Below are 13,183 nucleotides of genomic sequence, written 5' to 3' on the forward strand. Positions count from 1 at the left end.
GGTTTGTAAAAGTTTAGCTTTATTGAACTACTTTTTGCCTCTTCATCATATTATGTTAAGCAAGTCATCCTCTTAATTGCCACTTTAGTAGACTTTACACATAATATAGAGTTTTTTAACCCATACTTTATTTCGGTAGCTTTCATTAGCTATGATTATAGCAACCAAAAGCACTGCAGAACCTCAGGAATCCTGCAAGGGATAAAAAAAAAGAGTTACTATTGCTGCACCAACTTTTACTAACACCACACCAATTGTAAACAATTCTTTGATGATTTACATAGGAATTGGTGTGGCATTAGTAAAAGTTGGTCTGCCAATAGCAGCTCTAAAAGGGAAAAACCACTTTCACCGAAAAGAGGAAGAAGAGCTACATTTCCTTGACTTTAGATTAATCAAATTAAGAACAATTGAAATGCAATACAAACCCATCTTAACTACCCCTTAATCCTGCATGGGTTCATCAAACTTCAATATTACTCCAACTTACTTTTTTCAAATAGAGTGAAAGATATATATAGAGAGAGAGACTCCTTCATCATTCTCTCCACAAAAAGAAAAGTCCAACTTGCTTTCTCTGCAACTAATCACCCTTCATTGACATGGGTCATTAAGCAACGATACTTGTTCTCTGTCTTGGGTGAAGCGTGGGTGAGGTCGTCTTCAACTGAATTCTGGGTTTGAATTGGTTGGATTTAGAGAGATGGGTGTAGCTACAATTGCTGAATTGAAGCCCAGTATTTCCGGTAAGAGATCATTTCGTCCAAGTTCAAGTGCGAGGCATGCCACCGAATGGTATTCTTCTTCTTCTTCTTCACAAATATTTCAGTAGTGTTTTTAATGAATGTTTCTGCTAATATGGGCCTGAGGTGGTTGTCACATGTCAGGCACTGTGCATGAAAAGGCTGCATTGGAACTTTTTATAATTTTGGGTTTTGGTTTATCTAAGATTTTATTGTTTTAGTTATTTTTAGTGAAGAATTATGGAACAAAGAAGCAAGGCAGAACTGTTCTCATTGTTTGATTTGTTTAAAGATGTACTAATTCATGGTGACAAGAGGCAATGGCAATGCAAGCTGTTTCGAAAAACGAAATTGGAACTGGCTTCAACTTGCATAGTTCGAAGCCTTGCACAATTTGCTTCTGTTTTCGATAAAGTCGTTATTCTGTTTTACATCTTGTTTCAAGTGCTTTGGATTTGTTGGGTGGGTTCAATTCACAAAAGGCATGAGTTTGATTTATGTTCACAAATGGCCATCTAATTTCAAGTAAAGGGTATACTTAAATGTTTCTTAACGATCACACCTCTGAAAGAGCAATATTCCCCAATAATTTTATCAGGGATTGGTTTAGTCATGCATCATTGAGGCCATTTTAGGAATAAATGATATAAGCTATAGAATGGTTTGAAGGATACATCAAGAATAAATAGCAAGTTATCTCAAACAAATCATATACATAATAACAAAAACTCTTGATATTGATGGTTCCAATAGTTCAAAGTATGGAGGCCATTTTATAGTAATTTAATCAAAATTTTAAAGTTGAAATTTCTTATAGCAGGGGCATTTTAGGAATAAATAGTTTGATTTGATAATAAATTTGCAAAGATAACCTGATATGACAGTTATAAACACTTGAACAGCGTAAAAATGTGATCCAATTGTGGGCCTGACCTTGTGACCATTGCATCTGGCAGGAGTCTCGAACCCTAAAATCCTGAAATCAACATGCATCATAAATACAAATTAAATTAGCCTTTGCTTATAAATAATTGTTTGTGCTAAAGATCCTCTAAATGGTACGGAAAGTTGTACAACAGTATTGAATACGACATGGTGTCCTACTTTAAACAGAAACAAAGAAAAACAAACAGTGCTTCTTAATAAAACCAAAGGAAACCAGATGACCCGTCTGTCCCATTCCCTACAAGTCCATGTGAACTCATCTCCATTATTGGTATTTTAGCCCGGGAAATTCCAATGTCCACACTCTTAAGTTCGATTTTCCAACGTTTATAACTCTTAGCCTTATCTTTTCCACAATATCACTCGCTAAGTCGTATTCAATTTACAATTATTAATGGTGTACTTTTCTACGTGGGCCATTCATGGTGACCAACACTATTCAGATGAATCAAACTGTGCATGGATTTGTATTTGTTCAAAATATACGGAAAAAAACACCATGTCATTGAAACTCAATTTTTAGAACTTTGGGTTCAAACAAGGTGGTGCAGATATAGATTCCTGTAAGGTTGTGTTCCACCATTAGCATTAACAAACATGTAGGCCATTGTTTCAGTTCTGTCATCTTTCTGCAATTTCTGGGTTCTGTTGCTCTTATGCAGTTCAAAATCTAAATATTGTTTCTTTTTGTAGGCCAATTTCTGATGTTTCTAGTGATCTTACTGTTGAAGTAGGAACAACAAGCTTTTCACTTCATAAGGTAAGAAAGAATCTGGTTTGGCATCTTGTTTCTTCGTTCTCTTCCACAATTACTTGCCATGTTCTCTTCTGTAAGTTCTATCTTCATAGATTTCTAAGGAAAAGAGTGTTTATAAGTTCTCCATTTTTCTTAATGGGTAAGCTGGACTTGAACCCACGCCCTCAAAGTTGTTTTTGCAATGTGTCAAACCAACTGAGCTATGGGTCTAAGCCCTAATTTATTGATTTCAATTTCTATGTATATTTCTGTCCAATATAAAGTTCTCAGTTTTGTTTCAATCATGGGAGTCCATGAACCTGCAAGATTTGAACCGTCAAGAAGAAAAAAAATATAACAAAAAGTAGAAAAGGACTGACCCTTCATTCATATGGTCATGATCTTTTGCAGTTCCCTTTAGTTTCAAGGAGTGGAAAGATTCGCAAAATGTTGTTGGAAGCGAAGGATTCGAAAGTGTCACGGATTAATCTCTCAGCCGTTCCTGGTGGATCAGAGACATTTGAGATAGCTGCAAAGTTCTGTTATGGAGTGAACATTGAGATAAAGCTATCAAATGTTGCCATGTTACGGTGTGTAGCTAATTACCTAGAAATGACAGAAGAGTTTGCTGAGAAAAACTTGGAAACCCGAACAGAAATATATCTAAAAGAGATAGTTCTCCCAAACATCTCGAACTCGATAACTGTTCTTCACTGCTGTGAAAGCCTCCTACCCATTGCAGAGGAAATCAACTTGGTTAGCCGGATTATTAACGGAATTGCATCTAACGCTTGTAAAGAACAGCTCACGTCTGGCTTATCCAAACTTGAGCAGAACTTTCCCGTCAAACCCATAACAAGCACTGAAATGGAAACCCCGTCAGATTGGTGGGGAAAGGCACTCACAGTTCTTAACTTAGATTTCTTCCAACGGGTTCTATCGGCAGTAAAATCAAAGGGTCTGAAACAGGACTTAATTAGCAAGATTTTGATGAACTATGCAAATAACTCTCTTCAAGGTCCTGTTGTCAGAGAGACTCACTTAGTTAAAGAAAACTTCTCGGATTTAGAGTTGCAGAAGAAACAAAGGGTGATTGTTGAAGCAATCATTAGTTTATTACCAACCCAATCTAGAAAGAGTACGGTACCAATGGCATTTCTTTCAAGTCTGCTGAAAACTGCGATTATGAATTCAGCATCCACCGCTTGTAAAGCTGATTTAGAGAGGAGAATTGGCATGCAATTGGACCAAGCAATTCTTGAAGACATCCTCATCCCTGCAAACTCACATGGAAACAACCATCATCCGTTGTATGAAACAGATACGATATTTAAGATCTTTTCTATCTTTCTAAATGTGGATGAAGACGAAGATGACGAACAAAACCACTTGAGAGATGAAAATGAATTGGGTTATGATTTTGATATCCCAGGATCTCCTAAACAGAGCTCGATTCTTAAGGTATCAAAGCTAATGGACAATTATCTAGCAGAAATTGCACTTGATTCAAATTTGATGCCATCGAAGTTCATTGCTTTAGCAGAACTACTTCCAGATCATGCTCGGCTTGTAAACGATGGGTTATACAGAGCTGTAGATATCTTCCTGAAGGTATGAATAATATTGTATGAAACAATATTGATATTTTTTTTTACAGTATTATAATAGAGCGCTATTGGCACCCCAACTTTTACTTGTAACACCCCCCAATTTCTTAAATTATTTATCACACCCAATTAAAGATTAAAACACACCACTCAAACATTATACAAAGATTTGGCTCAAATTATTAATTGGACATTACAAAACATTATAAGATGAGTTCACACAATTTCAGTAGTTGTTTTCAATTATGATTAGGCTCGTGTAAAATCCGGAACCTAAAAGTAGAAATCTTACACAAAAAGAGAGAGATAAGGAGCTACTATTGGCACCCCAACTTTTAGTTATTCTCAACCATACATTTTTTGTAAATTTTTAATTGGGGTGTAATGAGTAAAAGTTGGGTTGCCCATAGCAGCTCTCTATTATAATTATGTAAAGGTTTTAAACATCAATTAGTTTGCATACTTGCAGGTTCATCCAAATATCAAGGATTCCGAACGCTACCGACTCTGCAAAACCATTGATTGTCAGAAACTATCACAGGAGGCATGCAGCCATGCGGCTCAAAATGAAAGGTTACCTGTACAGATGGCAGTCCAAGTGCTGTATTTCGAGCAGATAAGGCTTAGGAACGCAATGAATGGGGGCCACAATCAGTTCTTCTTTGGTTCGATCAATGGTCAATTCCCTCAACGTTCAAGTAGCGGTGCGGGCAGTGGCGCCATCTCCCCAAGAGACAACTATGCATCCGTAAGAAGAGAGAACCGAGAACTGAAACTTGAAGTTGCAAGAATGAGGATGAGGTTGACTGATTTAGAGAAGGATCATGTATCGATGAAGCAAGAGCTTGTTCGGTCAAACCCAGCTAACAAAATGCTCAAATCTTTCACCAAAAAACTAAGCAAGCTTCATACTCTATTTCGGGTAAACAATATCAAGACCATCGATGGAAAGGCTAACTCGGAACAACGCTTTTTATTTCAAAAGCGAAGGCGTCACTCCCTTTCTTGACTGTATACAAGTGTGTATAGTTTAAATGTTGTGATTGTGTATAATCTTGGGTTGATAGTTTCCAGAGATGAATCTGTTTTCAATGATCTCTCTCCCTTGGCCTTCTGATGAAGGCATGCAAGTTGGCAATTAGTCAACTCATATCCAAAACGTGTGTATGGTGAAGTGTGTGAGAAAGAATTTGTAGGACTTTGATCAATCAAAAAAAAAAAAAAAAAACTTGTAGGACTTTGAAATAGTCAGAACAGCCAATATGGCGTCACTTTTTGCAGCTCATTGGTCTACTTGTGGATTATTCAGGTGTTCTAACCTTCCACTCTTAACAGATAAAAGGCCTAATGTAGATATACTAAGACATTAATTTGTTATCCTATCAGCCAACGAAGCACATTGCAGAACTATTACAGGTATCATAATTTTCCAATGAAATCAATTTAGTGAAGGAGTCTGCCTAGACGGAGCCAATGAACTCTTATGTACTGGAGAAGGATGGTCATCTCGACCACCCTTTCTTTTATTTAATAAAATTTTTACTTATAAAATAAATAAATAAAAAGATCTACCAATGATGTGCCGGTGAAAGTGATGCTGCATGCATTTGCCTGGAGTGGGGGTCATTGGTAGATCATCTTTGCAGTCTAACAACCTAAGATTTCTGTTTTAGCTATTATAGCAGCTTTCGTCAACAGAGAAATTTGAGGAAATTTTTTTGGAGACAGTCGAGATTAAGATGCAAAATTTCCCTTGAAATGGTAACAGAGTACATGCTTTGGAAAATAACCATAATAATGAAAAGAGAACATTTATGTACAACAGTTCAGTGGATGTTGCATCTGAAACAAATTAATGATATCCAAAAAAAAACTGACGTTTCTAGGCCCACAAATCTCCTCAAGCAAGCACTAGAAATTCAAATCATATAGGAAAATGGTGAACATAACTTAGATCTCACACAATTGATGGACTCCAGCTGCCATTCTGTGACTTCTGCTGAATAACTTGATCCTTGGTGAGAAGGAGATTCAACACCATCCCTCTAATTTACTGTAAGACTAATTCAATGGTTTAAAGTTCCCTGGAGCACCCATTCTGAAATTCTATTCATCTTTCAATTTTGCGCCTCCTTCGTCTATCATCATCAAAATCCATTGGTTGATCATTGAATGCATTAGATCTTCCACGATGCCGATGTTCAAATCCTTCCCCTTGTCCAGGCCTACCGAAATTCCGCAAATTACCCCGTCTGTCATCCACTCTCCCTCCATAGCCATCATCACTAGATCCTCTGTCGTTCCTACGAGAACCTCGAAATGGTCTATCAAGATCATCACTAGATCCTCTGTCGTTCCTACGAGAACCTCTAAACGGTCTATCAAGATCGGCATTACCAAAAGAGTTCCTTCTGTCACCCATCCTATCATTGGATTTGAATCGTGCATCTCTAGTTGACTCAAATTGATCACGGCCCTTGAAAGTGTTTCCTCTTCTATTAGGGTCTGCTTTATTTCTTCTAATATTATTTCTACCAGATTGTAGATCGTCATCGTCATTACCAAAGGAGTTCCTTCTGTCACTCCTCATATCTGAATCTCTAGATGATTTAAACTGGCCACGACCCTTGAAAGTGTTTCCTCTTCTACCAGATTGTAGATCGTCATCGTCATTACCAAAGGAGTTCCTTCTGTCACTCCTCATATCTGAATCTCTAGATGATTTAAACTGGCCACGACCCTTGCAAGTGTTTCCTCTTCTATCAATATTTTCCATTCTTCCTCTGAACTTATTTCTACCAAATTCTAGATCCTCATTGTCAGATTCTGAACCATATGGAAGTGCATCTTCAGAATCAGAATTTGTTCCATTTTTAAAACCCCTTCTCTTTGAACTCCAGTTATTCCTCTTAGTTTGATTGGGTCCAAAACCTCGGTCTATATCACCATCAGAGTCAGAATCGCTCTCAAGTCCATTTCTCGAATCAGCAATATGACTAGATTTCCAGTTGGGATAAATTGAAAGGTCTTCTTTTGAATCAAATCCTTGCCCATCATCCTCAGAGCCTGACAAATCTACTGTCCCTCGCATTGGCTTAGACCTCCTATTACGCGAGGAAGAATTGGGAGGCCGACGACCATGCGACATATGATCAGAACCTTCAAAATCTTCAGAATCAGAATATCCTTCGATCTCAGAGAAATCTTTTGAAGAAGTCTCCTCCATTGAATTATTATTTGGTGTGACTAGCTCATAACTATCGACATCATCCTCTTCTTCTTCATCAAAGTCATCAAATCCTGCCCGAGACTTCCTTTGATCAAGATCTAAAAATCTGACTCTGCTATTGGCTCTTGGTATTCTGTTGGTCTCAAAAGAGTCATCTTCAGGTCCCCTCAAACTTCCCCCTTGAACGTGGTTCTCGAAAGAAGAATCTTCAGCTATTCTGGGAGGATCTGCAAATTCAAAAGCAGCAACATCTGCACCATCTGATTCATTGTCGTCAAAGTCAAAATTCCAAGCATTAGAACCCCCAGGCATACTGGCAATCCTCTCGAACCTCGTTCTTGGATCATGTGATCTTGCCTGCGTTTGATTCTCCATAAATTCATCGGGTGGGCGCTTGTGTTCACAATGAAAGCACGCCATATTTCGTCTATAATTCAAGAAGTTGCACCTAAGAATGACAGAAGCAATGATGATGAATGTGTGAGAACTCTCGAGTTGAAAAAAGGGTACATGCATGGGAAAAAGAAAAGTACAACCATAGCATGCAATGGGTTGGATCCCACCAAGGAGATTGCGACAGTCAAAAGTCAATGCTATTGGACAAAACAATTTATCTGATATTTAGAATTTTCCACGGTCAAGAAAATTCTGACAAATGAAAAAGGGAATTCAACAGCCAAGGAACTGGCAATCATTCAACCATGTCCATTTTTTACCAAGGAACCCATCAAATGCCATCTCTTTTGACATGTATCCCACATCTTCTAATAATTCAGAGTTTGGGGAGAATGGGCCACAGAAGCATCACCCAAACATTATGGCAATAATCCATTGATAGAACCAACAAAAAAAGTTCAGTAATAATGGTGCAGAGAAAACTTACTCAGGACACTCCCATTCCCCGGGAAGCAGTTGTCTCTTCGGGCGCTTGGCATCACATTGCAAGCACACCGTATTCTTTGCGAAATTCATAAAGTCGCACCTGTAACCAATACTTATCATCTTTAGCAAACTAAAAAGAAAATTTCAATTTCCAAAATAATGCATTAGTGATTAAAGATAAAAAAATAACAAAACATAGGCTGAGTACATAAGAAAAATCTAAGGTATCGGTCATGCAAATGCTAAGGTCGGTCCTTGAAATCAGTATATGTGTTGCCCAGGCAGATTAGAACTCTGTCAAAAAATACACCACATGGATGACACGAACCATCTAATCTATGCTGTACAGCACCTTATATGGACAATTCTTGGCATATAAGGTTACCAGGGATGAACACATTAAATGATGGTTTCATCCCTGCGTATGGGAAACATTCATCAGCTTTTATGCCAATATAGCTTCCTTTGGGTCTATTCATGGGCATCTTTTTTCCTCTTAACTTACAGAGAAGAGATAAGGCACGACCAAATCATAAACATTTGAGATAGAGCCATACTTAGGACAGAGCCAGTCCCCTTTCTTCATCTCTATGTCGTCACGTCCTACTCGTTTCTTTGGTGGGGGAGGTGGTTGCTTTACTTTTGGCGGGGGCCTCTTGATTACCGGTGGTGGAAGATTTGGATCTATTGGAACTGCACTCAACTTGACGACCTCATGAAGCAACTTGCGGATTACTGTTTTCACAGATTTCATTTTCAGAAGAGATTTATTATCAACTGACCCATTCACGGGATCAAAACCAAATGTCAACAGGATACGCATAATATCGAGGGTCCGTGCCTCATCCTCTTTACGCGATAGAAGATATCCTTTGTCACAAGAGCTTCTCAAATTGCATGAACTACAAACCTGAAAATGCATACTTGGTCATTTATGGAGGTAAAATATATTCCTATCTTCAGATTATCTTAGTGGAGGAAACCAATTCTCCAAAACAAGAGTAAATCTGCCATGTGAGGACACATGGTGTAAATGAAGGGAAGCTTGAGTAAACAACTTTCAGTGAGTCTATGAGCGATCTCCGACTTCTAAAATCAACCACATTATATTCTTACCACTTAAAAATAATGGTAGTGGTCCAGAAAATGTCAAAGTGAACGACTATGGTCAGCCGATCCTCATATTGGTAAAGAACAATAGAAATTAAGTTCATTTATCTATATAAGAAATCAGAACTAAATCAGAAACAATTCATACTAAGATGGCCAAAATCACAAATGCTAAGCAATTTGGATACAATTAAACCAATAGTGGATCCTAAACCCATAATAAACAACTAATTTAACACGAAAGAACGGTTGTGACAATTCCTGCAACATGAACACTCTTATCCAAAACCAAAGATGAAGCAAATGCTATTTGAAAAATGAAAAGTTAGGGATATAATACGTACATCTCCTTCATCAAGGTGGACATGCTTCCTTAACAGCTTTGCAGAAAAAACTACTTTCCTGTCCACACTAGGGCATCCATGACCAACTAAAATTTGAATATCCTGCCTCGACAACGACCTGAAATCTATTGCCAGCTTAGCACAGGTACCAAGCAGAATAATGCTATACACTCAATGGGTTCACACACATACAAAAAAAAAAAAAAAGATAGCGTGAGGTGAATTCTTATGGGTTACCTTTTTTTGTTACAAATATAACCCTAGATGCACTGGTGTATTTTGAGCTGGTATAGCATCTCTACTGTTGGCTTGGTGGGTTGATTTAAGGGAATTAGTGGGGGTAGAACGCTCCCCCCCACCCCAAAAAAAATAATAATAAGAAGAAGACCATTTAGAATGCTATTTCTGGTTTCAATTTTGGGCCTTCTCTTTTTCTAGTGTAAAATCTTCGAAGAGGGGTTCTTTTTCTTTTCTTTTCATTTTTTTGGACCTTTTAGGTCGCTTGGATTGGGTTTGTAATATATTGTTTTCTCGGGTGCATTGTGTTCTTTGTTTCTTGTATGCTTGGTCTGTCTTCTTGACCTACTATTTTATGTAAAACTTAGATTGCATTGGCGTATCCCCCCTATGATTCTCATTTCAGTCTAAATTGCTCTTTCAACTTATCACATTTAGAAAATCAAACAATAATCATGAAATAAAACAGACCAAAACACTACTAAATCACTAGAAAATGAAATAAAATGCAAGGGAAAAAATATACACCTCAGGATATCAAAGCGGTCACGACCAAAGTTGAGACAAGCAGTGCGAACAGTGGTCCAATCCCTCGTAAAATCGAACCCTTCTTCTGAAAAACCCCGATACATCAATATCCAGATTCTGAACCATTCTATCCTCGTCTACACGCCGATGGTCGAAGTAGTTCTGTTGAACCAAACGTTCCATCAATTCGATCCATTCCGGCCATGGATGAACCACTTCAACCTCCTTCGTAAACAAATTCTCTTTTTTCCCCGTTGTCACCTCAGACTCCGAACTCAAATTCGAATCAACTGAATCCAAAACCCCGAATTTTGAACTCTCATCGTCGTTCTTCTTCTTCTTAGTCTCCCTCCAAGCACGAATCCTCTGCAATGCCTCGTCTTTGTTGCTTCTTTCTTTCTCGATTATGTCGATTTGATCGAAAACAAAGCTCATACGATCTGAAAGACTTGTTTTGGGGTCGGAGAGATTTGAGAGGTTTGCTTCTGTTTGCAAGAGAGAGGATCCAGAGGTCGAAAACGATTTGATGTTGCCGCCATTAGAGAACCAGGAGAAAGGTCGAATTCCTCTGATCAAAGAGGGTGTTCGATAATGGAAATTAGGGTTTTTGGAGGAGAGATTACGAAGAAGGAGAGAGAAAGCCATGATGTGGAGAGAGAGAGGTCACTGCCCTAAAACCCTCAAAGTAAGGAGGGAACGACGAAAGCTTAAACCCTTCGGATCTGTAATTCGCCCCAAACGGGCACCGAGTTGAAGTGTCCGGGTCATCTCCTTTTGAACTATTCAACCCATTTAAACCGGTTTGTAACAAAACTATTTGTAGGGCACCAAACCGATAATTTTGGGCTGATTTGATTTTGTTTATGGATAGTTGGATGATTTATTATATGAAAATTTATGTTTATTATATATTTATATTTTTTTTATTAAAAAATATTACTTTCAAATATTAGCATTTCGTTTCAATTCTAGTTCTTATTTAGTGGAACTTACTTATGTCTGTTTGGCATGATTTTAAAACTCATTTTGACGTCTTGTCTTGTCTATGAACAAAATCGAGTCATCTTGGATGAGTTTTTCAATATATTTGAGTCGTCTCGTTCAACAATGAGAAAAAATGAATTGTGATTTTAAATCTCGTTTGATATATTTGATTTGTATATCTATTTCGTTGATGGACGATATCGAGACGTATAGGACGAGAAGTCTCGATTTAGGATGAGATTTAAAATCATGTATTCAGTTCTTATTTGGAACCAAACTGAATCAAGTTGTACCTCTAATTATTTATGAGAGATTCTACTGTCATACCAACTTTTACTTTTAATAAATATGACTAAATAACCAACAAGCGTTTGGCACAGTGTCCAAGGCATTCCTTCAAAAAGAGAGATGTCTTGAGTTCAAGTCACCTCGTTAATCACTCACAAGGATTTATCCTTGTTTACGTGGTATGTATGATGTGTGTGGTATTGTATGTACCTAAGAGATTTGGGTGAGATATAGTGCTCTAAGAGGTTAGTTCCCCACCCCTGCTGGTCGAGCCTACGGTCTAGAACCCCTACCATCGCTCATCAATATATATAAGTAAATAACTATAATATCAATTGGAAAATGTTGTGTCACAAAATCTTATTTTATATGGATTGAAAAAATAATTACTTTATATAAGAGTTAAAAAGTCCAATTGATTTGTTCAAGTTTTTAATTTAGGTCGACATTTTTAAAATCCAACTTAGTCAATGATGGACCATTCACCTTCACCATCTCACCCAATTGCCTTTTGGGATGAGTCACCAGTTGTCTCGGTCTATTGTGAGTTTTAAAACCATGATCGACATGATTGTGCACGAAAAATGGGCTTGCAAATGTTTTTATTTTATTTTATAAAAAATATAATTTTCAAATGTATGAATTATGATTGTGCATTTTTATGAAAAGTAATTTTTCACAAAAAAATAATTTTCTTTCAAGGTAAGAAAAAAAAAAAAAAGTTTATCCACTCCACCCAAAAAAGTGACTTTCGATATTCTGTCATATGATTATCCACATCCTAAAATTGAAAACCAACTCTCTTTTTTATTTTATTTTTCTTTAGAAATTTATTTTTCTCTAAAATTTTTTCAAAAAAAAAAAAAAAACTGTTATTTTTCCTTGAAAATGAATTCCTTGCAAATCATGCAAACCATTCAATTGTTTTGTAGGTTTGTTCTTTTATGAGCTTGCTTTGACAATTTAGTGGGACATAATTATACTACATCAAGGAAAAAAATATATAAAAAACCTAGTCCGAGCATAGCAATTCTTCCATGTCATACCCCTAGATTGTGTCATAGTTAACGATACTTGTGGGTACAAATGTCGATCGATAGAGTTTCTTCTTGGAATAACATAAGTTGGGTTCTCTTACCTTCATTACTCACTATCTATAGTCAAAAGATCTTGTGTGTAACATTTGTTTACTTGTTAGTATTATTCTAAAGATCTTCATAGGTGTCGCAAGAAAAATTCATTTACAAAATGTCAAGTCACGTGTACTCTCAAGATGTGTGCTAACAATCATTTTTTAGGTGTAACACTACAAGTTGGACCTCAATTGCAATGAAGAATGCATATAGCCGAGTGTCTTCTTTATTTGCATACTACTAAGTAAAAAATTCACTTCACTACTCATGCTTGGGTTTGTTGTGCACGAGCCTTGTATTTTGTTCGAGGTACGACATGGATGCTGAGCCTGTTGAATTGTGCGCCCTTGCCCAAGTGTTCAGGGGCGAAGCCCCTAAACCAAATTTTACTAGATTACGGAAAGAGAAAATGCATAA

At 37.2% G+C, this 13,183-nt stretch overlaps 2 protein-coding genes across 5 annotated transcripts; one reads left to right on the forward strand and one right to left on the reverse strand.

Moving 5' to 3' along the window:
* Positions 1 to 430: 430 nt before the first annotated feature.
* Positions 431 to 5,236, forward strand: LOC147383353 (BTB/POZ domain-containing protein At1g03010-like). Of its 4 annotated transcripts, none has more exons than XM_086427574.1 (4): positions 431 to 795; positions 2,382 to 2,468; positions 2,790 to 4,035; positions 4,501 to 5,236. In XM_086427574.1, exons 1-4 carry the CDS (start codon positions 704 to 706, stop codon positions 5,038 to 5,040), a joined length of 1,965 nt encoding a protein of 654 aa, XP_086283700.1. In that variant the 5' UTR covers positions 431 to 703; the 3' UTR covers positions 5,041 to 5,236. The 4 variants fall into 4 exon arrangements, with proteins under 4 accessions (XP_086283700.1, XP_086283697.1, XP_086283698.1 ...); XM_086427571.1 differs by having other exon boundaries at positions 432 to 795; positions 2,382 to 2,448; positions 2,836 to 4,035; positions 4,501 to 5,235; XM_086427572.1 differs by lacking the exon at positions 431 to 795 and adding an exon at positions 2,169 to 2,287 and having other exon boundaries at positions 2,382 to 2,448; positions 2,836 to 4,035; positions 4,501 to 5,235.
* Positions 5,237 to 5,765: 529 nt separating this feature from the next.
* On the reverse strand, positions 5,766 to 11,064 carry LOC147383354 (uncharacterized). Its single transcript, XM_086427570.1, is given in 6 exon segments — positions 5,766 to 7,708; positions 8,144 to 8,242; positions 8,700 to 9,052; positions 9,597 to 9,714; positions 10,362 to 10,457; positions 10,459 to 11,064. Coding segments are annotated over 6 exon segments (2,781 nt in total). The 5' UTR covers positions 11,007 to 11,064; the 3' UTR covers positions 5,766 to 6,141.
* Positions 11,065 to 13,183: the final 2,119 nt, after the last annotated feature.

Source organism: Akebia trifoliata, chromosome 16 (assembly GCF_017979445.1).
Source record: "Akebia trifoliata isolate Shusen 1 chromosome 16, ASM1797944v1, whole genome shotgun sequence".
Taxonomy (NCBI): domain Eukaryota; kingdom Viridiplantae; phylum Streptophyta; class Magnoliopsida; order Ranunculales; family Lardizabalaceae; genus Akebia; species Akebia trifoliata.